Source organism: Rissa tridactyla, chromosome 6, assembly GCF_028500815.1.
Source record: "Rissa tridactyla isolate bRisTri1 chromosome 6, bRisTri1.patW.cur.20221130, whole genome shotgun sequence".
Classification (NCBI taxonomy): domain Eukaryota; kingdom Metazoa; phylum Chordata; class Aves; order Charadriiformes; family Laridae; genus Rissa; species Rissa tridactyla.
The window spans coordinates 28,375,186-28,397,553 of NC_071471.1; the positions used below are offsets into that span (position 1 = coordinate 28,375,186).

At 45.5% G+C, this 22,368-nt stretch overlaps 2 protein-coding genes across 5 annotated transcripts in view; one reads left to right on the forward strand and one right to left on the reverse strand.

Annotated features, from left to right (window-relative positions):
• Positions 1-220: 220 nt before the first annotated feature.
• Positions 221-9,503, forward strand: UTS2B (urotensin 2B). Of its 2 annotated transcripts, none has more exons than XM_054206578.1 (5): positions 221-374; positions 2,634-2,735; positions 6,278-6,315; positions 7,631-7,724; positions 9,478-9,503. In XM_054206578.1, the coding sequence occupies exons 1-5, from the start codon at positions 221-223 to the stop codon at positions 9,501-9,503; spliced, it is 414 nt and encodes a 137-aa protein (XP_054062553.1). The 2 variants fall into 2 exon arrangements, with proteins under 2 accessions (XP_054062553.1, XP_054062554.1); XM_054206579.1 differs by having other exon boundaries at positions 221-344.
• A 4,084-nt stretch (positions 9,504-13,587) lies between these two features.
• OSTN (osteocrin) overlaps positions 13,588-22,368 on the reverse strand; it is a 69,751-nt gene continuing 60,970 nt past the window's right edge. For all 3 annotated transcript variants that reach the window (XM_054206560.1, XM_054206558.1, XM_054206559.1), the window contains exons 2-5: positions 21,590-21,688; positions 18,559-18,776; positions 14,841-14,920; positions 13,588-14,522 (exon numbers count right to left, since the gene is read on the reverse strand). In XM_054206560.1, coding sequence (XP_054062535.1) covers positions 14,500-14,522; positions 14,841-14,920; positions 18,559-18,776; positions 21,590-21,688 — 420 coding nt within the window. In that variant the 3' untranslated portion in view covers positions 13,588-14,499. The remainder of the gene's footprint in view (positions 14,523-14,840; positions 14,921-18,558; positions 18,777-21,589; positions 21,689-22,368) is intronic.

Here is a 22,368-nt window from a genome sequence, read left to right on the forward strand (position 1 = left end):
TGAGATATATTGAACAGGTTCCATCTGACGTCTGTTACTGGGTTGTTCTGTCCACTCCCAAAGGAGTGAATCATATTGACAGGTTGAATTATATCTCAAGAGATATTTTTCTCCCCTCCTCCAAAGGCCATTTGCAATCACGGCACATCCACTGCCTCTTAAAAGTGAGCTCATCTGGCACTGGGTTGCATTGAAGTCCTCCACTGTGCCTGAAGGAAGAATGCTTTTGGGTGGTGGGAACATGGAGAAGATGTGGTCTGTCCAGCTGTCCCTTGGAGTGCTAACCATCTTGACCATGACTGCGTATCTCCCATCTACACATGGGGAGCCTTTTTTACTACAAGGTAAGCTGGAATACAGACTAGATGACACAGGTAGGTGGTTATCTTTTTGCTTTGCTTTGCTGCTTGTCATGGCTGTGCAACACTTCCTTATCCATAAAAGAAAAGAAAATGAGCTATACTAAACAATCAATTAACTTGGGTACTACCCAGAGACTGGTTCATATTAGCATGAGCTAAAGCTGTCCTTCTGGTCTGCAGCTGGTCGTATGACACATTCTGCTAATCAGTAAAAATATCAGATCTGGTGAAATCTGGTAAGGGTAGCTCTTTCTTTCCCAAAAGAAAATTTCCAAGGAAAAACATTAAAATATCAGAGAGTAGCAATTCCAGTATACACCATATGAGATTTGACAGCTCATAAATGTCAGTAGTAGGGTGCTGCTGAACTTTTTTTATTCACAAAACTTCTTTTTATATGTTCTTCTCCCATAATTTAAATTAATCTTAGCTTGAACTTATTCTGCAGGGAAATGTCAATCATTAATCTTCTTTCTTAAAGAGACTTGGCAGTACAAAAAAAAAAAGGAGCAGCTAAATATAGGCTTGAAAATAACATTGCTTTTCAAATGATTTTTCCCGTTATATCACCTATTTATTTTCATAATGACAACCAAAACATTCCTGAGGCCACTCTATCTAAATACTGCTTCTGTTTAGTTTTTACTAGAGTGTTTATGGGGTGTTTTTTTTTTTCTGTAGCAAATCCCCCAAATGACTAAAAGTAGCTATTTTAAAATCATAACTGTCTTCCAGACTTAGGAATGAGGTTTACAGCACTCCACGCTAACTGCAAGTTTTACATAGTGTGTAGCTCTGCTAATTCCCTCAGGTTTATTTCCAGAGATCGCAATCAGGATCAGCGGCTTCAGCCGCAGCGTGAGGCAGGGTTGAGGCTGGGCAAATTCTTGGAGCATCACTTTGGCCAGAGCCCCTCCGCTTCTGCAGATTTATGTGACTTTAGCTAACGGAGCTGATTATGTGACTTTAGCTAACGGAGCTGATTCCCACATACTCTTGAGCATCCTTAAAACTCATCTGGTACAATGTTTTGTCTCAAGTGTATCAAAAATAATTGCACTCATCCCGTCACAGCTATGTAGGGCTGATGGCTATACGAGACCATTTTCTCCTTTTTCACCTCCTTGAAGGGAGTGAGAGGAAGCCCTAAAGATCCCGGAAGAAGACAAAATAAGCCTTTCTGCATAATTTCCTCGTTTTTTCCATGGATTCCGTTGGCATCTTCTAGGGCTTTGTAGCGTAGGAGTGTTCAGACCAAAGATTTTGGGGAATGGTCATTCTCTCTGTAAAGTGTGGCTCCCATTCTGTCATTCTCAAAACTGAATGCAATACTCAAGTTTCAGATAATTCTGGAAATCTGTTCAGCAGAGCTGGGTGGGTCTCAGAGCCTTCGGAGCTCTGATTAGTCCCATCCCCTGTGTCCGTTGGTTTCTGCTGAACCCTTGACCTTCACAACCATTCATTTGAGGGCATAGCCACAACCACTAAAGCAAAACCACTGAGAAAGCTCCCTAAAGGGGCCTCATAGAGAGGTCCAAATTGCTTTAGCACAGCAGCTTGGGGAGGTTTTTCCTGGAAAACAGAAAAATTCTGTGTGGCCTACAGCTACTGTAAGAGGCTTCCTTGGGGATAAAGACGCTCGCTTTAAACTCCTCCACACTTTGGCTCTGTTCAGGAAGAATCCTTTAATACCACTGGCAATCAGCTATAGCAGCCCCAAGGCTGAGTAAGTGCGAGAATAGACTGTGGGGCTGTAGGGCTTTTCAGCTGTGGTACCCACGCATCAGCCCTCATGAGGAGCGAGTTCCCACCTCTGTCGGCCCCGGGAAGGTGGATGGTCTGAGTGGGAGGAACATTTGCAGTTTTGAGAAGAGGATCTCGTGGGTCGCTGTCTGGCTTTGCAGAGGCATCGGCTACATCTGCCTTGCAGAAGAAGTCAGGACTCTCTAAATCAAGGTGATGTCTCCGTCTCTCTGCAGCCAGCCATGTTGATGAGGCTGCAGTGAGACTGGCCAGCAGCCCAGAGCTGGCAGGGATGGCTGCCCCATCCTGCAGCCTTTCACTGCGCAGCCCTCACTGCCTGGACATTTCATTCTGTTCTCACACATCTTCCTCTTCCCCCAGACTCCTTCCACCCTGACAAAGGGCTGACAGGAGACTTTTCCCTTCCACTTCTTCGCCTTCTTCATTATTGTTTTAATGCTGGGGGCTGGAGGGTGCACCCTTTTTTTTTCATTGGAGATTGAGAAAGGTGTGTTTTATGTGCTGCAGAGAACCGAGTGCTTCCGGAGAGAGAAGACACAAATCATGAGGACACACTGCTGACTCTGCTTCTTAATAAGAAACTCGCATGGCGGAGACCGGAAAATATTGGTAAGAGAAGGGGATGGGAGATTTCAGCTTCTTGAATCTGTGTTTGCATGAATGCAAGGAACCTGCTCCTCAGGTTCCTCAGAAATACCAGCTGCTCAGAAAGTGGAAGCATCCAGCATGGTGCCTACACATGATTAATGTCAGATGTTCTCCATCACGAGGATCCTGGACCTGCCTTTACAATGCCACGTAAAACTGCCCAAAACCATGTACCTTAGATCCTCAGACACTCAGCACTGAACTGGGAAGGGAACCGAGCTGGGAAGGGAGCATGTTTGTCCACAGAATAGCAAGAAGAGATGCTGCTGAGTCCCTGTGCCTCTGCTACCCCTGAGACGTTTTATGCTATGCCTGGGGCATGGGTCAGCCTTGGGAGTCACCTCTCCACCCACACCCGGTACAGCCCCATGCGCCTTTGAGACACAGCTCAGTGTCTTGCTGGTAAAACCAGCAGCATCTTGTGAGCACACAGGGCAGTGCGGCGGCATCAAGATTTTGCAGAGATCGTATGGCTGAGATCCCTTGGGATCAGGTGTAAGTTGGGACAAGGGTGGTGGCAGCTCCTGTCTAAGCCAGAGCCTCCGCTACTGCTGGAAGAAGTTGAGACAACGGGCTTTTCCCACACAGCCAAGAGGAGGAGGCTTTTCCTGTCTGTGCTCTGTGAACAGACACCAAATTTAAAGCCACTCACACGTGGCTAAACTCAGACCCGCTGAAGAGAAATTTGGGCTTTCCATGACAATACGCACAGCCATCACAAGCACCATGTGGATTACAGGGGTCAGCTATTCCCACGGCCACCACAGCCTGGGGAGGGTTTGGACCATATGTGGTGGTCTCAGAGCGGGAAGCTGCTCTTTCCTGTGAAAACAGTCGAGAATAGGGCTCGGCAAAAATTTTATTATGAAAATCCATTCATCAAAATCACTCAGTGCTCTTCTCCAGCCCCTTGTTAATGCAGTGAGGCAGTGGTTAGACAATCCTGGGACAAATAAACAAACACAAATAAATCAAGTCCTTATACTAACAAAGGCATTCTTCTTGCAAAGGGGATGCATTCAAAAAATAACATTTTTATGATTGGTTTATGGATTATTGCACTTATTAGTCCTAGAGGAAAGGCTGCATTTTATGCCAGACAATTGAATATAATGAATCTCTGAGCAGAGCACAGACAGAGGATTTACAGCAGGCAGTTTCTCAAGGCTTCATCCATAAATTAACTTCCTTCCCCCTGCCTGAGATAATCTGTTCCAAATTTTGACCGCTGATCATTTCCTATTCATAGCAGTCATTGGCCAAGCTTATGGTTTGTGGAAAGCTGAGCCAAAATCGGCACTTGAAACTCTGAAAGAGGTAAAAATGTGTAGAATAATAATAATAATAATAATAATAATAATAATAATAATAATAATAATAATAATAATAATAAAAAAATAATAATAATAATCTCTTAAGCAGCACTTTTCACTTGCAGATACGCAGGCCTGGCTGCCTCTGTCTTACGGATATGTAAAGACATGCTTAAAAGGAATCTGCCTGAGGTCATTGCTGGCAGTGCCAGGAACAGAGCCCCCACCTCCTGACTCCCAGCCCATCCTCGTCCCCATCCTGTCTCTCAAACCGAGCCCTGATGCAATAGATTTGTTTAGGAACTGCTACTTTTTCTGTTGGATTAATATCTGTCAGAAAATACTCAGGATTTTTCAACTGAGACGGAGGCAGCTCTTTCTTGGCACCCTCCTGCTCAGTTTCAAACATTAAAAAAAAAAAAAGCCCAAGTCTGGCAATGTGTCAGTGTGCTGCGGTCTTATCTGAAACCTATCTATCTTATCTGAAGTCTTATCTGAAATCAAGGGGAATTATATCCTAAATCCCCTCGGAGATGCAGACCAACGCCTGCTGCCACGTTAAGAGCAGACAAAGGAGGCAGCTCCAGGGCTGGTTTTTGGCTTTCTTGTGGGGCCCAGCAGAGACATTCTTTAGCTCTTTTCTGGCTCTTCTACTTATTTTAGTGCATTTTTTTCTCAAACTGGCACTTAAAGCCAGCTGATCACTTTGCGTTCCCCTCCTAGGAGAACTGCTGTAGTCCAGTCACTCAGTTTTGACTGAGCTCATTTTGCCACGGTGCTTTCCATTGTTTCATCTATCTTATTAAAAAGAAAAATACCTGTTTTTGACATCAATTTGAATCTGGAATAAGGTCCCCCAGTCCTCAAGAGGAGTGAGACTGAAATCCCCCCATCCCTTCCTGCAGCCTTCCCTATTGCTAGTCCAATTCAGCCAGAGGTTTTAGATCCCATTCACAGGCACCTAACTCTCCCCTTGTCCTGGATGGGATATCTCAGGGCAGTTTGTTCATCCATCTGCACAGTTTTTTGACAATCATCTAGTATAGTACTGCTCCACCTTGAGATCTCTAAGTCTGATCTATGAAGCTGGTCCCCAGGCCCCCGTGCTCCCCTAACATTTAGAAGTGTGGAGTCGGTGCACTCACTGCTATGTTACTTTTCCTGTTGTTCCACTCTGCCAACCCTGATGTTTGCTTACTTATAAAGCAATAAGTTATGCTAGGCTAAATCTGTGTCTTCTGACTTCTGACTGCGTGGGTGACGTGAGGATAAACAAGTCTTAAAGGAAGCAATGGGAGTTCATATAAATGGGAGTTCTGGGCTCCCCGGTTCAAGAGGGACAGGGAACTGCTGGAGAGGGTGCAGCAAAGGGCTACCAAGATGATTAGGGGACTGGAACACCTCTCTTATGAAGAAAGGCTGAGGGATTTGGGTCTCTTCAGTCTGGAAAAAAGATGACTGAGGAGGGATCTTATCAACACTTATAAATACTTTAAGGGTGGGTGTCAGGAGGATGGGGCCAGGCTCTTTTCGGTGGTGCCCAGCGACAGATCAAGAGGGAATGGGCACAAACTTGAGCATAGGAAGTTCCACCTAAACATGAGAAGGAACTTGTTTACTTTGAGGGTGGCAGAGCACTGGAACAGGCTGCCCAGAGAGGTGCTGGAGTCTCCGTCTCTGGAGATGTTCCAAACCCGCCTGGACGCGTTCCTGTGTGACCTGCTCTGGGTGACCCTGCTCTGGCAGGGGGGTTGGAGCAGATGATCTCCAGAGGTCCCTTCCAACCCTGTGGTTCTATGTTTCTATGATATAAAAGGCCAGTGACAGAAAAGCCAGCATTAGGGATTTGCTGTTACCAAGATAAAAATCAAAAAGCAGCAGAGAGGTTCACCTGAGCTGGTATCACACAGTATGTGACCTTGTTGGGCCAACTCCCCTAGAGCCTGGGGAATGATGAAGAAGCCTCCCTTGTAATGGAGAATTAGGATAAAGTCCCATAGAATTCAGTAGAAAAAGCACACTTTTCTGCCACTGTTTCTGCTACCACAGATTTGGAGATCACCATCAGGAAATAAATGGTAACTAGGTCTTTTTTTGTCAACAACTGAAGAGCTTAAATGAAGAAACTGTTTTGGATTTGAACCTTGGGAAGCAATGCAGACGCTGATGTTACTCTCTCCCTTCTTGCAGACTGGGAGCTGGCAAAGAAGTTTGAAGAGCTTGAACAGGTGAGAGGAGCAAATGCAGAGACACATATATACATACTGTTGCATGAATAGCTAAACAACTGTGCATGTTGTCTTTATGCCCTATTCTTCTGTCTTTACATCCTGCTGCTCTTCACTCTGCAGCTGTAATGTAAGCGTGTATCACACAAAGGGAAAAGCAGAACTTGGGCTAAATAGTTGTGCAAGCTGGAAAAGATAAGAAGCAAGTAAGACTATAGACCAGTGCAATAAAGGCTGAGGCAGCTCTTGCCTCTGCCACCAGTGAAAGGCTAGCAAAGGCTAAGACAGGAAAAAAAGAGATGCCAAAGGAAATCTCCATGGAAGAAAAGAGAGGGAGAAGGGGAGGTCTTGCTGCCTTCCTAGGCGTTGCAGCAGCTGGATGCATCTGATAACGGGCTGAAGTTAGAGGGATAGCCACTGCACACTCCATCCAGACTGATTTTCATTTGGGCTCTTCACTAGTAAGGGAGGCGCTGCCCGGGGTCAGAGCCCTGTGGTGCTGTGTGGAGCGTGCACAGACACAGATAGCAAGAGGAAGCCCCATCCCACACCGCGTTCACAGGAACAGGGAAAGGTGCGCAGCAACCTTGATACGGGCCCCACCGTGCCCCAAACCCCGCAGGCAGTGGAAACCTTTTTTCCCCTTTGTCAAGCCAGGTCCAGCTGTTTGCATGGATCCTGAAGGTCCTGCTGGGTTCCACTTGGCACTTTTCACTTCAAACTGAAAATCCACAGTGCGGCATGCCAGACGGAAGGCTGCCAGCTCCTACCCTAGCCCCTTGCTCCAGTGCTGAGGCTGTGGCTTCCTGGCAGAAATGCTGCCAGAGCAGAAGTCTAGATGATGGCCACAGATGCTCCCAGTCTACTAGAAAAGAGTAGCTACAGATAGAGAAGAAATACTGTGGACTTTCCGCATTATAACCCAGGGAAGTCAGCGAGGGCTGGGGGGAAGGAAGGGGAGGGACAACCCAGAGCAGTGGAGAAGCGATGCTGTCTGCTGCAGTGGGTGGATACCTGGAGACCTCCTGCCCCAGCACTGACTCGACTCTTACTAGTGCAATATCCTTCTACACAGCCTCTTCTCCACAGGGGTTTGCACCCTGGGGTGGAGGGGAAGAGGAATGGGTGCCTACACCCTGTGGTGCTGCCACAAAACAAGTGGCTCAGTGAAGGAGCACGTGCTCCACGGCAGATCCTCCTGGAATGATCCTGCTCCACGGAAAATCCTGTCCCTTGTGGTGCTGCTGGCAGCCAGGCTGCCTGTACCTCCTGCATGATGGGGCATTTGTTTACTGCTGTGTTTGTTTTTAAACAGCTGGAGAAATTGAAGGATCAGCTCTCAACTGAGGAAGGGTCAGAGGTGGCCTACGCCTTGGAAAGTCTCTCCGCATCCCAGCCCAAAAAACGCGGTACGTTTTGGGTTAGAGCCCTGCAGCCACCCTGTCCAGCTCTCATCTCCAGGGCTTCCTTTGTGCAACAAAGACAGGGACAGTAAACATGCCCCAAATATGCTGAAAAAACAGGTTGGCAGCTTTTCTAGCAGTCCTGACCCTCTCTTATTAATGGCTGGCTGGTTTAGCAGCTGGTGAGGAGGACTGTGTACCCAGCCCTGCCCGCTGTCAGGGCAGATCCACCGGGTCTGCTCACCAAGGACCCCACTGGAGGCAGTCAGCGTTTCATCCCCCCGTTCACAGCAGAACATGGGGCTATATGGGCAACTAGTGCCTGTCCTGGAGGAGGTGAGTTCTGTAGGAACACGTCCCCGCAGTGGAATCCTCACTTCGCTCTGGGCACAAAGCTAGTCCTGGAGGCATAATGAGGCATGTGGAGTGCATGCATTCCCCGCTGCCAAGGTCACTGCCTTCCTACAGACTGAAAAGGAGAGCTTGTTTGTGCTGCTGAAAAGCAGCTAAAAAGGATGTGGAAATCAACCAAGAATGCAGGGAGCTAAGATCTGCTAGGTCCCCCAGTTGGTCTCCAAGCTTTGTCCAGCCTGTATCCAGCAACTCAGGGGCATATTGCACCAGTGCTCCTGCAAGGCTGCTCCTGACAAGCGCATGGACAACGCCATTCACGCTGGCTATCAGTGCGTTCCTCCACAAAGCACTGGCAGCTGTAAACCAGAAGTCACTGATGACGGATCTCGCCTAAAAACAAAAGAGCTCGTTCTGCCCTTACCCCACACGCTCTGTGCATGTGCAAGCTGACAACCTGCCAGACAGCCAAGAGAAAATCCCTTTGTGCGAGGCTTGCTTAAGTGCTGAGGTGATCCTTAGGCAATCTGCAATTTATAAGCAAGCCTGGAGGCTGTCATTAATTTGGCTAATCTAATTCATGCCCCCACCAGTCTGAAAGGTTCAAACATAGATAAAACAACTTCCCTCTGCCAGGTTTAAATCATTCTGCCAGAAATTAAAGCAGAGAACCTTCGCCTTCATCTAAAGTCCTTCCAGTCTGGCAGGAGCTCGTGTCTCAGCATGAGCACTGCTGATTCAGTAGAAGCTTCCTCCCAAGATCCCGCTTTCAAAAATCGGGCAGAAATCTCTTCTCATACTCGACAACGGGAGACCCACACAGGATTCAAAGAACAGGGAATGCTGCTGGTACAGCTGTTTTTTCCAGCACCAAAATGTGTATCCTTCCCCTATCTGTTCTTCTTAGAAGATCCCACAGAGATGAGTGTTGTTTGGATGACAGTTAGCGGCAGACCGATAGAGTGACTGGGTTTTTAAAAAAAAAAATTGTAAGGACCAGATCCTGTCTCTCCAAGTCAGTATCCTGCTCTTCCAGTCAGCCACAGGTGAAAAACCCTGCACGCATCTCTGAGGCAGCAACGCTGCTGGCCAGTAGACAGGAAAGGAAAAGCTGATTCCTGATATTGCTGAAGTAAAGCAAAAAGAGGAGCAAATCCTTGTAAATCAAGCAACACGGAAACAACTTTTAGACCCCTTCTTTACACTATAAGCAGCTAAAAGAAACACCCTCTAAAAGTGTTATATGAAGTCAAAGCTGGTTATTGAGATGTGCCCAGAAGCCACAATGCTGGCTTCACACCCCAGCTCTCTCAAGACACAGGGCTTTTGAAACCCACTGCAGGGCTAGAGCGGGAAGCTGGAAAAAGTCCCTTGGATGCTAACATCCTTCTCTTGTATCCTTTCCCAGCCTGCTTTTGGAAATACTGCATATGAAGGCTTGCGAGGACCAGAGGATGAAGATGAGCCCTTCCCCAAACTGTCTTGCTGTGTTAAGAGTTTGTTCTGTTCTCTCATTGTGCTGCTAACTCAGATGCCATCCTCCACCATCACACCACAGCCAAATATTACAAGGATGGTGGCAGGTAGCCCGCTACCACTCTCCAGCTTTCTTCCCTTCCAGGTTTAACCTGCCATGATCTTCTACTTGGAAGATGCTTCCCAACTTTCCTTGCTGTCCTGCGTGTGCCATTCAGTCTGCTGCCACTGTACATTCTTCCCCTTCTCACCAGGTGCCCACAGGCACCAAACACTCAGTTCCCTGGAGCTTGGGCCTCTGCCCACATCTGCAGACGTTGCTCATGGTGGTGTCTGGGCTTCCCGTCGCCTCCTACGAGCAGGTCTGTGATGACCTAAGGCCCGCTGTTGGGACAGGAAGACAGACTGGGTGTAATGGGAAGGGCAAAGGGCTGCCTGCCTCGGCTTGCTGAGCCACAGCTGTTCCCCGTTGTGTCCTGTCAGCATATACAGTAGGTTTGTGGGAAGACAGGCACGGAAGTCTGGATCCTTTGGATATCTTTCCAATAAAGATTTTCTGTTGCACAGAAGCATGTGCTGTTTTCTTTCTCACCTCTTGCAGAGGCCCAAGGGGCAGCCGCGTTTCCCTTGATGTAGGGTCTTGTTACCCAATGGTTCATGAGAAGTTTACAATGGAAAAAAGGCTCCCATTAAACACCTAGCTATAACAACACAGGCCTGTTTTAACGTGCCTGAGGAAAAGGCACTTCCTTCTGACCAGAACTAGGAATGAGAGTTTGGTCTTCCCCATGGATATGTGTGGGCTGCCGTCCTCGTAGGACTGGGGCAGACCCACTGATTTCTACCTACTCACCCAAAGAGATGCTTTGAGAAGAGTTTTTTGGCTCGCCTGGCTGCTCAGAGCAGATGCTAGCTGGCTTTTTCTACTGCAGAATTACGTCTGCACCGGTCCAAAAGGGAGATTACAATCCATTAGTGGTTCCTACGTATGTTCATCTTAAGTCACGTTGCCTACATTTATTTGCAAAAATAACAAACCATGTTCCCAAAGGTGTAAATTCAGAATAAATCTAAAGGCCACTGATGGTAACTTTGGGGTTTCCAGTGGTGTAAATGAGAGCAGAATCCGGTAGCCACTGTGAATGTGTGGGCTGATTTTGACTGGATTTGAACTGTCTCTCCAGCCCTGTTGAGCTATTTAACTGTAGCCTGCATGCTACATATTCTTCAAAACTTTACCTCTCCCAAAGGTGTAATTACCATGTTACATTAATTGCCTTGGGCTCCGGCAAGATGTGCATACACCACAGCAGTACCTTGTATGTACTTCATTAACAGGAGATCTGTTCATCCTATTACAGGCCAAAGCTGGCATCTATGGAGTAAAACCAGCTTGATTATATCAGTGAGGTCTCATGACATGCAAAATACAGTTTGCTGTTAACATTAATTCTTTGCTATTTCCAAAACACATTTACCATTTTCTGTTGCTTTTGTGGAAGTGAAAAGGTATGCGGGAGCATAATTTCACATATCCTCTCAACAGCACCAAATTCAGGGAAAATTATAGCCTATTGCCAAGAGAAGGGTCTCTCTTTCTTTAAGATTTCGGTGCTGCAGCTGAAAGGGAGGTGTGTTACAAAAGCTGTGTTGAGTGCCCCAAGCTGGTGTTCAGCTCAGATTCTTTCGGCTTGCAGGAAATCCCAGCGCAATGAAAGGCTGGAGCAGCAGGCTCCATCTGTCACCTGCTAGCTGTAGCCATGCCTTCCTGACCTGGTGTGACAACTCATCAGTGAGTCAGGAAAAGGAATATGGGGTCTGTGGCTATATAACAGCTTGCTCTGATCCTGAACACAGGAATTCCCTGGAGTGATATGCACCATGCTGCTTAGCAGTGATTTTTATCTCACATGGTGTGCTATGTCCTATCAGCAGTTATTTAAGAGCTTATGGTACCCAAATTACCTGGCTATTTCCTCACAGTCACTATATGCTGCTGTGTTAGCTGCTTCTGCTGGAGTGATGAATGGGTGTTGAATGCAATTCATTTATTAATTCGGAGCAAAGGCGGGGATGCGCTCTCTAGTCTCATTCTCAGCATGTCACTGGAGGGGTCCTGTCCTTTCTCCTAAACACGCAGAACAGAAACTCTTCCTCAGGTGCCACCTCCACATCATGGCTGCTCACACCTCACCCATGCTTGGGCAGTCACTCTTGCTAAAGTTAATGACCCACAGGCAATAATTAAAGGGATTTCCCTTAGACATTCTAGTAGACCATGTTGATTTATTAGCATAAAATCCTCACAGGCATCTGAATGGATTTGCAAACAGCCAGCACAGGGCAAATCTAGCGTGCAACGGATGCTGGAGTATATCCTCATTTCACATTTGTTGACTTTCATGCTATGCATGCTGACTGAAGCTATCATCTATGAAAACAAATTGTGGGTTTCAGCCTTTCAGACACCATCATATTTTAAAGAGCATCTGCCAATTTATGGATTTTAAAGAGCGCTTTTTGAGCCACAGGAGGTCTCAGTGTGCTCTGCGGCGGATGGAGCAGAGGAACAGAAAGGCTGCTGCTTTCTCCCAAGTAATCCATGCCGTGAGGTGGGAGCCAAGAGCAGGACTGACGCTTCCATCTCCCAGTCCCAAGCGAAACCATCACAGACACCTCTGTCCTGCTTTGCTTTCACATCACCCTTCAGATGGAGGGCATTTCTGCACGCAACTACAGGCTTTAAAACCCAACTTTATTTGGAAGCCCAGTCTAACACCTGCCAACTGTTACAATACTTTTATGATCCAGCAATGCCTTTGCAAAGCTGCTGTGTCAGCATTGGATTCCTCTGATCTGAGTCTCCCCAAATATGTCAGGCAATGAATCTGTCCGTGCTGCTTTTGACAGACAGCTGTATAAATGGCCAGGTCTACAACACTTCCATAATCTGCCCTTGCCCCATACATATGGCTGCTTTACAAGCAGATTATTTTCAGACTAGCTGGATGAGCTCAGTGCAATGAGATAACTGTTTACTAAACCGCAGGGCGGGCTCGGCATAGGTGGTGGCAGTGCACTGCAGAGGACAGGGTCTGGGCTTGTCTGCATTTGCCAATTTGCTTCTAGCATGGACAGAAAATCTTGTCTCGCATCAGCCAGTCTACACGCACCCACTCAATCCAGCTCTCAGAGCCTTCACCTGCAAGCTTAAAGGCAGAAAACGAGCAGTGGGACCAGCGGAAAAGCAGGGAGCAAAACCTCAAGATGACCATGGACTTACAGCTCTTCTTTCTTTCTACAGCTTTCAAGATCTTGGTCTGGAAAGCATCTGCAGTGCTTCCCCTCACGGCAAGCATGACAATTCACCTAACTCAGCTAGAGAGTGCTCTGTTTGATGGGATTCACTGGTTTGTGAAGCTGCTGTCAGCAGCATTAGCCTATATCGGAGATGTCAAGAAAAGCAAAGTTTTTTGCAAAGTTTCTCTGGCTGGGCCAGTCCTGGTCTCAGGGCAGGGCTCTAAGCAAGAGGGAAAATGGGAAAGGTCCCTGCTATGGCTGAGCACTGCCCCTCTCAGACATGTATTGGATGCTACCTGCCCTTCTGAGAGGGATCCTCACCTCCCACCATGGCCTGAACAGGAGCAATTGCTCCAAAGCTACTCCTCAGAGCAACTTTAACTTCAAAGACTCATTGAATTCCCAACTCCTTTTCTGTAGCTGACTGAGAAGCTGACTGTATTTTTCACCCATTTTGCTAGCCAACAGCCAGGTGCTTTGTGCTTCACAGAAGATCAGGAAATTAACACTTACGTCCTATCTTCAGCCTTACTGGCTGCCTAACCCAGGGTGCTTGGCAAGAATCTTTTTTTTTTTTCTTAGTGCTGCATAATCCCTTTCTCAATGGATCTTCTTTGGTAATTCTAAGGTTGATTTATACCTAAGAATAGCAATCCAAGGAATTTAGCTGACATCGATCAAAGCCCAAGAAGAAGCATGTGAGGTTTAGAAAATGTCAGCTAGGAATCTGAGCATTGAGATGTCAGCAAACAGCTCTTTTCAGCTATATTTTATAATCTGGAAATAAGTGAAAAGCATGAAACAGGATTTAAGATAACCTGTTTTACTCTGAAGTGGAGAGGACATGTTTACATTTTACCAGAGTGAGAAATTCTTGAACTTTAAGAGTTGGACGTCTGATTGTGCCCCATGCGCTCATCAAGAGGCTAAAATAAGGCATATGATGCAGATGGCTTAGGAAGTAGATGACTTCATATTTGGATGCTATCCTGTGTTATGCCTAGGGAGGAGTGAAATGTATTCGTCAGCTTAGAGGAGGAAACTAGAAGTCTCACCACATTTCAGGATCTGCCATACGATGAAAACATGTCTAAATATGGTGCAGAGATAAGGGAAAGACTACTAAATCACGAGGACAAATACTAAGGTATTGTCATAGTTCTTATTCAAACTCCTAGTGAAGTCAGTAGACATCTTCTCCCAAACAGCAGTTCAAATAATTCTAGGTTTGTCCCATAACTGTTAAATCCTCCCTTCATCTACCACACAAACACCTTCTTGAAAGAAACGTGCAAAGCAAACTGTCTGCTTTTCATGGACTGCTGTTGGCATCTCCGGAAGTTTTATTTTCAATCCAAAAAATCTAACAGTCCTTGCTAGGATAATGAACTTCTGCTAGTTTAAGAAATAAATGCCATGCAACTAAACTATATACATATTTTCTGTTCCCTCCTATCAGTGGCACAGTGCACAACTGTCAGAGCATTCTGACCTGATGAACTGAATTTGTTATTATTTGTAAATGCAACATTTGTAAAATGCAACGTGAAACAGATTTTGCAGGACGTCAGTTCCTTGCGTGTTGAATCATTAGTCAATGACAAGACATGCTGTGATGCATCTTCTGTATTCCTGAAATGTTTCCAATACAGCATCAATCATTCCGAGCAGAAGTACCTGTAGGCAGAAAATCAGTAAACATTACATTTTCCCATACCAGAAATGCAAGGCTTGGATAAAACACACTGTAAGGTGATCTACGGGAGATGGAAAATGTTAGAAATACTTGTTTTCTTGCAGGGGGTTTCTAATTTAGGGCATTCAAACTAAATTGACGGTCACAATCTACATTGTAAGAAGCCGTCATTCCCCAAACCATCTTTTCCAAGACCTACTGGCATGACTTGAGTACCTCCACATAACTGAGAAGGGGGGGAGGTTCTCTGAGCCTGCCCACACCGGGAGTACTTTGGCTTACTTGCAGGAACTGCTAACCCTTGGTGTTGCCGAGACGGCTCACTCCGATTCGGTCGAGAGGAACTCCAAACCGTCTCTTAGGCAGCTCAACCGCTTTCCTGCATGGGTTAAAAAAGGAAAGAAGGAGGGAAAGAATGGGGGAAAGACATCATAGGAATAATCAAAATGTTACTACATCTGTGATTCCTCCATTCACCCCACTAAAAACTTTATTGTTGAGGCAGAACAGCTGTGTAGGAGCAGCCAGAGATGCGAGTGTTTAAAAATAAGATGCTTCACATGTCTTACAAAAGAGTAGGCAAGATTGCACCCATTTTACAGACTGGCTGACATTGATCCACTATCCCTGTTTTTATTTGGCAGCAAACAATTCTCAGGTTAACTGCTGTTCATAAAAGAAAGGAGATACACCGCATGTATAAAGAGGAATTGTTTTGTGCGTAGCATCATATAGTTCAAGTGACCCATTAGCGTGGGTCTTCGAAATCTCCAGGGCCAACTGAGGCCAAGGTAAGCAGGGAGGTAGAAAGTGTCGCACAGTAACCGAGGGGACACGTCGGAGGAGCCCTAGCAGGATTTTCCTATGGGGTCTCCTGAAATGCACTGTTCTCAAAATTGTATAGTAGCAACCCTTCGATGAGATAGAAAATGGGAGGGTTTGTTTTGGTTTTTTTTTCCTCCATATGGTACACTTCCTGATGATTTGATGAATGAGGGCATGAGGAAAGTGTGAAAGAAGTTCTCTGCAGGAATATTTTGTTATGATTTCTTTTTAATACAAAAAAGAAGTTTTCCCATCTTAATTCAGGATTTTTGAGCATTTTTTCCACCAGCAGAAGTTTTATTTTAATTAATTGTGAAAACGGTGAGATTTTCTGCAGCTGAGAATAACCTCAACTTTTGCCCTTGGAAATACTTGCCAGAAAAAATGCAGGTCCAAGAGAAACCCTGGAAAACAAACTCTGTTCTCTATCAGCCCTTGTCAAGGAAAATAAATAAGAAATTTTGTTCTTTAAGTTTGCAAACACAAAGTAACTACCAGGAGAGCGTGCTATGGTGCACTTGAGTCCAACTTTAACTGCTAGCACTCCCGTGCTCACTCAGCCTGTGGCTTTGGAGGCTCTGCACACCATTCCAGGACTATCCGTCTAGTCCATGGTCTCCTCCGAGCAGTCTCCTTCCCTCACACCTCTCGGGCATGGGCCCAGAAGCATCGTTCCAGCATCAGCAGCCCATTTCACGCTGCACCTTTTCTAGCTACTTTCAGATGAGGTGAAGAAACAGGAACTGACAGTGTAGCACGTACGCAGGGAGCACCACAGGGGTCATGATGGAGCAGCTGCAGAACATCGCAGATGAAGGGGAAACATTTCTGTAGCCCTCACTGTCCCTTCCTCAAACACCTATGTATCATCCAGCACTGTTGCGCTAAGCAAAGGGCAAGAAAGCACCAGGCTGATCCCTGATCCTCAGTCTGTTCCCTCCAGGCCAGCGCTCTTACTCCCCACCCAGGTGTAGGCACAAGCTGGTGGGGGGCAGGTGGGGACAGGCTGCTGGACTCATACTGAGCCTGACTTGATATACAGGGGAATTAATTTCCCAGATTGGATCGGGGGTGGGTTCCGCATCATTAGTTGTAGCATCGCCGTGCTCTGTAGTTAAACAGAGACAGAAATTGTAACCCCGTGCCAAGGGGAAAGGCTGAGCAGGCAGGTTGTGCAGCGGAGCTTCCCCTCTTGCGGCCATCCCGAGCCACGACAGGACAGTCACCGCTCCCTCCCATCTTCCAAACCAGACTGTGCCTATTTCAGCACTTACTGGCGACAGAGTGATGTTTTCTATTTAAAACATCCTTTTCTAAGATTCCCAGAATCTCTTCCTTTCCGTCTGTCTATGGATCTTTCTACATCTTCTGAAGACTTGTGTGTTCTTGCATGCTTTTCCCATGCTTTCAAAGCTTTATAAATCAACGTTGATGAGCAAGATTAGGATCTGGACCCTCCTGTAACTGCTGGGTACCACAACGATGTGTTAAGTGAACTTATATTTCAACTGTACTTTTCCAAAAGTTTCTGCTGTGTTGCCAGGCACCACACACGCTGTATTAATCCAGGGGGCTGAATCTATTTAACAGCTTTCACACTTCAAAAGTCATTTTCTGGTCTCTAAAGGTAACCCTCTCAGCTGGTACAGGAACGGGCCGTTATCCACTGTGTGCACGACAGTGACGGGGTGCTCAGTCCTCTGCTTTCTTCCCCTAACGGCAGCAGCCTCTGCCTGTTTCCACCAAAAGGCAGAGCCTTTCCACTGCTTCACAGCGCTCATCTGATCTGCGGCCTGTGCTGATGGTAGTGTCTGACTACCAGTGCGGTGATCAAGGCAGCTCAGGTGGTTCTAACAGATGAGTCAACCCCAAACTCCAAAGCTAATCAGCTCCCCCAAAGTGACAATCTCAACTGTGCTGATGAAGCTGGGAAAGGAGGAATTTTGTGCAGTGTGTCGCTCATTTGCATGAGGCTCATTGTTCAGAGAGAAGCTGTTAGAAAACTTAGACAATTTTCGCCACAATTTCCCTTTTCCGTGTTTTTTTTTTCTCTTGTACTGCACGTAGAATGAAACAAGATTTCCACCCAAAAAGCGTGACACAAAGGGGGAATACCACGTACTTTTGCAAAAAAGGCACTGCAGCTTCAAAAATGACCTTGTATTTCTTCCCCTGAAAAGGGAAAACATGCTAAAAAGCAAACAGAGAATGAGCTGATCCTGATCTCTTGAAGACATATACAGAACAGAATAGTTCTACCCAAGGTTTTAAGAATTTCGTGTTTTATCACTTTTTGGCTGCAGTCAAAAAGTCCTAGTAGCAGACCGGGTGGATAAATGGAAAAACAACAAGAAAATATTGCAAAACTCTGCCTGAAAAAAAATACTTGTAACGTTGACTGGCTCTTGTGAATACTTTCCACTTCCAGATTAAGCTTTAAGCATGTTATTAAATACTTTGCGGCATTGGGGATTCCATCCAAAAGAAGACAGTTACCAGAAGAAGGGAACAAGACAGTTAAGCTCTTTCAGATATAGCAAATGGCCCCTTGAGCTTTACCCCAAGCTCACTGGTTCTCCCCAGCCATATCAAGTGTCATTGCTCAGCCCTGTTATAAACATGCTTATTTTCAAACCTGTACTCTGACGGTATTGCTGTACTGCTGTATTGATCAAACCCTGGCTTATCATAAATTGACCAAGGTCTTGAAGCCCATTGTATTAACCGTCTGCCCATTTTCACAGTGTGTTCTTCATCTTGCTATTCAAGACGTGCACACCATACCTGTTCTTCACCCCAGCCTTGGGAACACCTAGCCCTGCCCCTCTGCTTTTGAACCTCAGGCATATTTTTGCTTGAAATAATCTCATGATCAAAAAGGCCGTTTTGAACTGAATGTTAGCTCACATCAGTGGAAAGAAATGCACTAAAAATGCCTATGCTTGAATGTCCTTTGTTAGCTGTATGGCACCGTAGGGATAAATGAACAAGTGCATGTATTATTCATCACAGCTGAAGGATTACACACCACGCAACCAGAATGGCTTCTGTAGAGAATCTGGTACGCTGATAAGAGGCACCTCACAACAACAGTAAATGTGCTGGTGGCTAAAGCTAACCCATATGTCTCCAGGACACCTACCAACGGCCTTCTGCCAACTTTATCACTGGTAGGAGCACCTAAGAACTTACCTCTGTTTGCCTTTAGCATCCACAGAGGTTGAAGAAATCCTGTCAATCGGGGAGCCAAATCCTGGGAAACTTCTTTTCTTCTTGGTCTCGGTCACCTCATTCTCCAGAGACACCAGCTCATCAAGAAGGAATAGTTTGGCTGCCAGGTTGGTGGCTGACTTCTCTTCACTGGCAGTGGGATGTGCTCCCATGCCTGGAGCAGCAGAAGGTTCCAAAGGCTGCAAAAGAAAGGGGAGGTGTTTGCTTGTTGCCCAAGTTCCAGAAAAACCATTTGAACCAGTGTCACAGCAGCAGTCCTATAAATACAGAATCACTAGGATGCTAAACCTGGGCCAATGCTTTAAAACAAAGTTCCTTCTGTGAAACGTGGCCGTTTTCCACTCACAGGAGTTTGCCATAAAAGGTTGTGATATTTTTTTGATAGAATTACACTCATCTTCATTATTATTACAAGAATTATCAAAATGTATTGCTTCACAAAGCCTGTTTTTGTAGACCAGCCCACTATCCCTCTCTCAGCAGTGTGATGAGTATCAGTTATAGCATGAGCTGAGTAATTTAATCCTTTTTAAAAATGCAGTCACCATTACCAGACTCCAATATCCGTCCTGATATTTTTCAGAAAACTGATTTTCACTTTTTAATGCTAATAAATAGTAATGAAAACTTACACAGAACTTTCCGTACAAAGCTGACAAATTAATGAATTGTTATGCAAAAAATATCCCAAGATAAACTTACTCAGCACTGACATTTAAAGAATTTATGCAGTAACACTATGGGGGGAGGAGGAAAGGAAAAAACAGTATGCTGGTTTAACACAGAATTTTGAACCTTGGTTATGACATTAGGCTTAACACCTTTTCAAAACCAAACTAGATTTCGCTATCCAGAATAGCTGAGAATATTGGAGTCTATCAAGAGAGAAATGGAACAAGTCAAAGTGAAATATTTGCTTTGCAAATGACAGAAAAATATAGGGCAGCAGCTAGTCTATGAAAGCAGGCGTCAAGCTCAAATCATTCTCTCTTCAGACGAAATGTTTGCTGTCTTGCTCCACTTCATCTTCATGGAAATAGAGAAAAATTTCTAATCAAAACTTTTATTGTATGCCTTGAAGCAGGTTTTCCTCTATCTTTAGAAGCACACCGCTAACTTTCTTATTCATACACAGTGAGTTCAGTACAAATGTAAAGCAAGCCATTGCACGGGTGATGTAATATGCCTGTATCTACTGGGTCCATACCATAGTTGTGGTGACGACATTTCCCACTACTGATGGGTGGCATAACTGGTGGTGGAGTGTATAAAACTGTGATCTTTACGTAAGGAAGAGCATATGCCCACGATGATCATACAAATGATGTCGCACTGTTAATTCTTTTGTACAGAATCTCATATTGTCATCTGACTTTACTTTTTACGAGCCTCAAGTGCACTGAACAATCCTTTCTGTTCCCTTTCAGGGTTATAAAACTTTCATAGAGGTTTGCAACAAAATTATGCCTTTAAAAAAGGCTGAACTCTCCCCTCTGGTTAGTGGGGATAAATATCTACAATAACACTTGAAACTATAAGGTAAAAAATAGCCTCTGCTCTTGAGTACTTTGTGCAGTCCCGCTTACTTTGTCTTAAAAAGGATATAAGAGAATTATAAAGATACAGTTAAAATGACAATCAGAAGTAGACAACAGTTTTCCCATGGTGAACCACTGAAGAAAGCACGACTTCACAGACAAGCAGAGACATGAGTGTGGGGTGCAGGGGATAAAGTGGAGGGTTTGTAAACTTACAAACAACAGAGGTGAATAAAGACTAGTAATTTTTTCCTGAAGAAAAAGAGCTCCCCAGTCCACCCAGTGAAGTCACCAGATGGTGGATTTAAAATAAATATAAGGAGCTACATTTAAACACAGCACATGGTGTTTGCCAAAGGACGTCATGGATACCGAGATTTTTAACTGTTTCAAAGACAAATTCAGGCCCATCAGCAGCTAAAACATGCCCTGGTCCAGTGCATGTCTCTGGATCAGGAAGTTTCTGAAGATGTTCTTGTATTTTTTTCACAAAAATCTGTCACTGATAGAGACAGGATACCAGACCCCTGTGGCACCGGAACAGCAGCCGCTGCAGCACTGCTGTGGGGAGTGGTTCCCCCAAGCCCTATTTTCTATAACAAGTATTATTTTGTACAATTAGGGCACGCTCACTTGAAGACAGAGAGCAAGGCAGAAGGATCCATCAGTATTCTTCAGTATGCATTTAACTTTAAGCTGATATTAAAAACCTATGTAAAGACCCTTCAGCCAAACAGTCCTACTTTGGTAAAACTTTTAAATTCCTGATATTTTTATGGCATGAAACCGTTACATAAATACCTTTCCTGTCAGACCTGCTTTATGTCAAGATGACATGAAAAAAGAAAATGCATTAGAAGCCTTTTCAGGTGCAACATCTGCATATCATACTGGATGAAACGTGAGACAGTTCTTCCATTTCATCTGCTGCTTTCCTTCAAAGTTTAGGCAAGTTATTTTGCACCTTCCCTTTCCTGGTCTATTCTGTCTCCTTTAATTTGTAACTTTAGTGCAGGTGGTCTTCTCTCAGGGATCTCCTCATGGCTTCTGAAAGCTGCAGACTTCTCCTGCTATTATTTATCTTTAAGAAAAATGAAACCTTCCTTTCAGTGTTAGAAGAGTTTGCTTCCCCCCTCCATCACCTCCTTCCCCTCTTCGGGAAGTTTTCTATCCAAAGTCACTGGACAATGTTTTAACACACAGAAAATCCCACGGTGCTTCACGAGAGGTTGAGTGAATGTGAGTGAGACTTCCTTCTGTCTGTCTTCCCAGAGACATGCAATTTGCATCATTCTTTTCACTGGGGAAGTTGTCCTGCTCCTGCTTTGCCCTCACAGAGTCAATACTGACCTTGCGGCACAGTTTGGAGACCATGGTGTCTTCCACACTCTGTGGCCAAGAATAACCAGTGGAAGAGCAGCCTTATGTGACAACGACCAGAAACATTCACCTACCTCTGGCGCTGCCTCCGCGAGGAGCACTGAGCTAGAATGCCACTGCAGCAGGGTAATCACAAGGGCCAAATGCACCACGACAAGCTGGAACTGCAGCATCTGCAAAAGAGAACAATCTATTAATGGTTTCACAGATGCATTCCCAACTTCCCGGAGAAACCTTCTTCCAAAGGTCTTTAAGAAGTGCAAGCAAAGGAACATTCTGTTCCCATGGCTCTTAATATGCTTTATTTTACAGAGCCACTCCGTAAATCCCAGATAGTGCCAGTTAAGAGCCCTTCACCTCTGGGTGCAGAATCAGCTCCCTCCTCTTTGCTCTTTTACAGCCCTGTGGATCTTTTCATTCCTCTTCTGCACAACGGCCCAGTCCTTGCAGTGGTAAGAGTGATGAATGCAAACTTGCATTAAAAGCAGATGAACCAGACACTCGCTTGTAAGCAGGGGACTTTGGCTTGTAGCCACCCGGGTTGACCCTGACCTCCTCGCGTGCTCGACAGGTGCCTGAAACTGTTACAGAAATCACGCACCTCCCCAGCAACATTTTGAAAGCAAGGCTACATTTCACCAGTTCTCAACGTGAGTTAATGGTATCCACAACTTCCAGGATTTTCTTGGGATCCTGGGGTAAAGTGATTCATCTCCCACACCTGGGAAAAACTGACACAGGAATCCATTGCTCGGACTGGTGGTGTTCTGACCATGTCCCACAGCTGGAGAACTGATGTCAGTGAGAACTGGGCTGGGACCTCTAGTGCCAAAGGCATCTGCTAATTTGCTGA

Excerpts from the sequence above, each read along its gene's own strand:
- UTS2B (XM_054206578.1), top strand. The coding sequence starts at position 221 with ATGCTTTTGGGTGGTGGGAACATGGAGAAGATGTGGTCTGTCCAGCTG. Across the intron at positions 375-2,633 it reads ATACAGACTAGATGACACAG|AGAACCGAGTGCTTCCGGAG; the intron begins GTAGGTGGTTAT and ends TATGTGCTGCAG. Across the intron at positions 2,736-6,277 it reads GCGGAGACCGGAAAATATTG|ACTGGGAGCTGGCAAAGAAG; the intron begins GTAAGAGAAGGG and ends CCCTTCTTGCAG.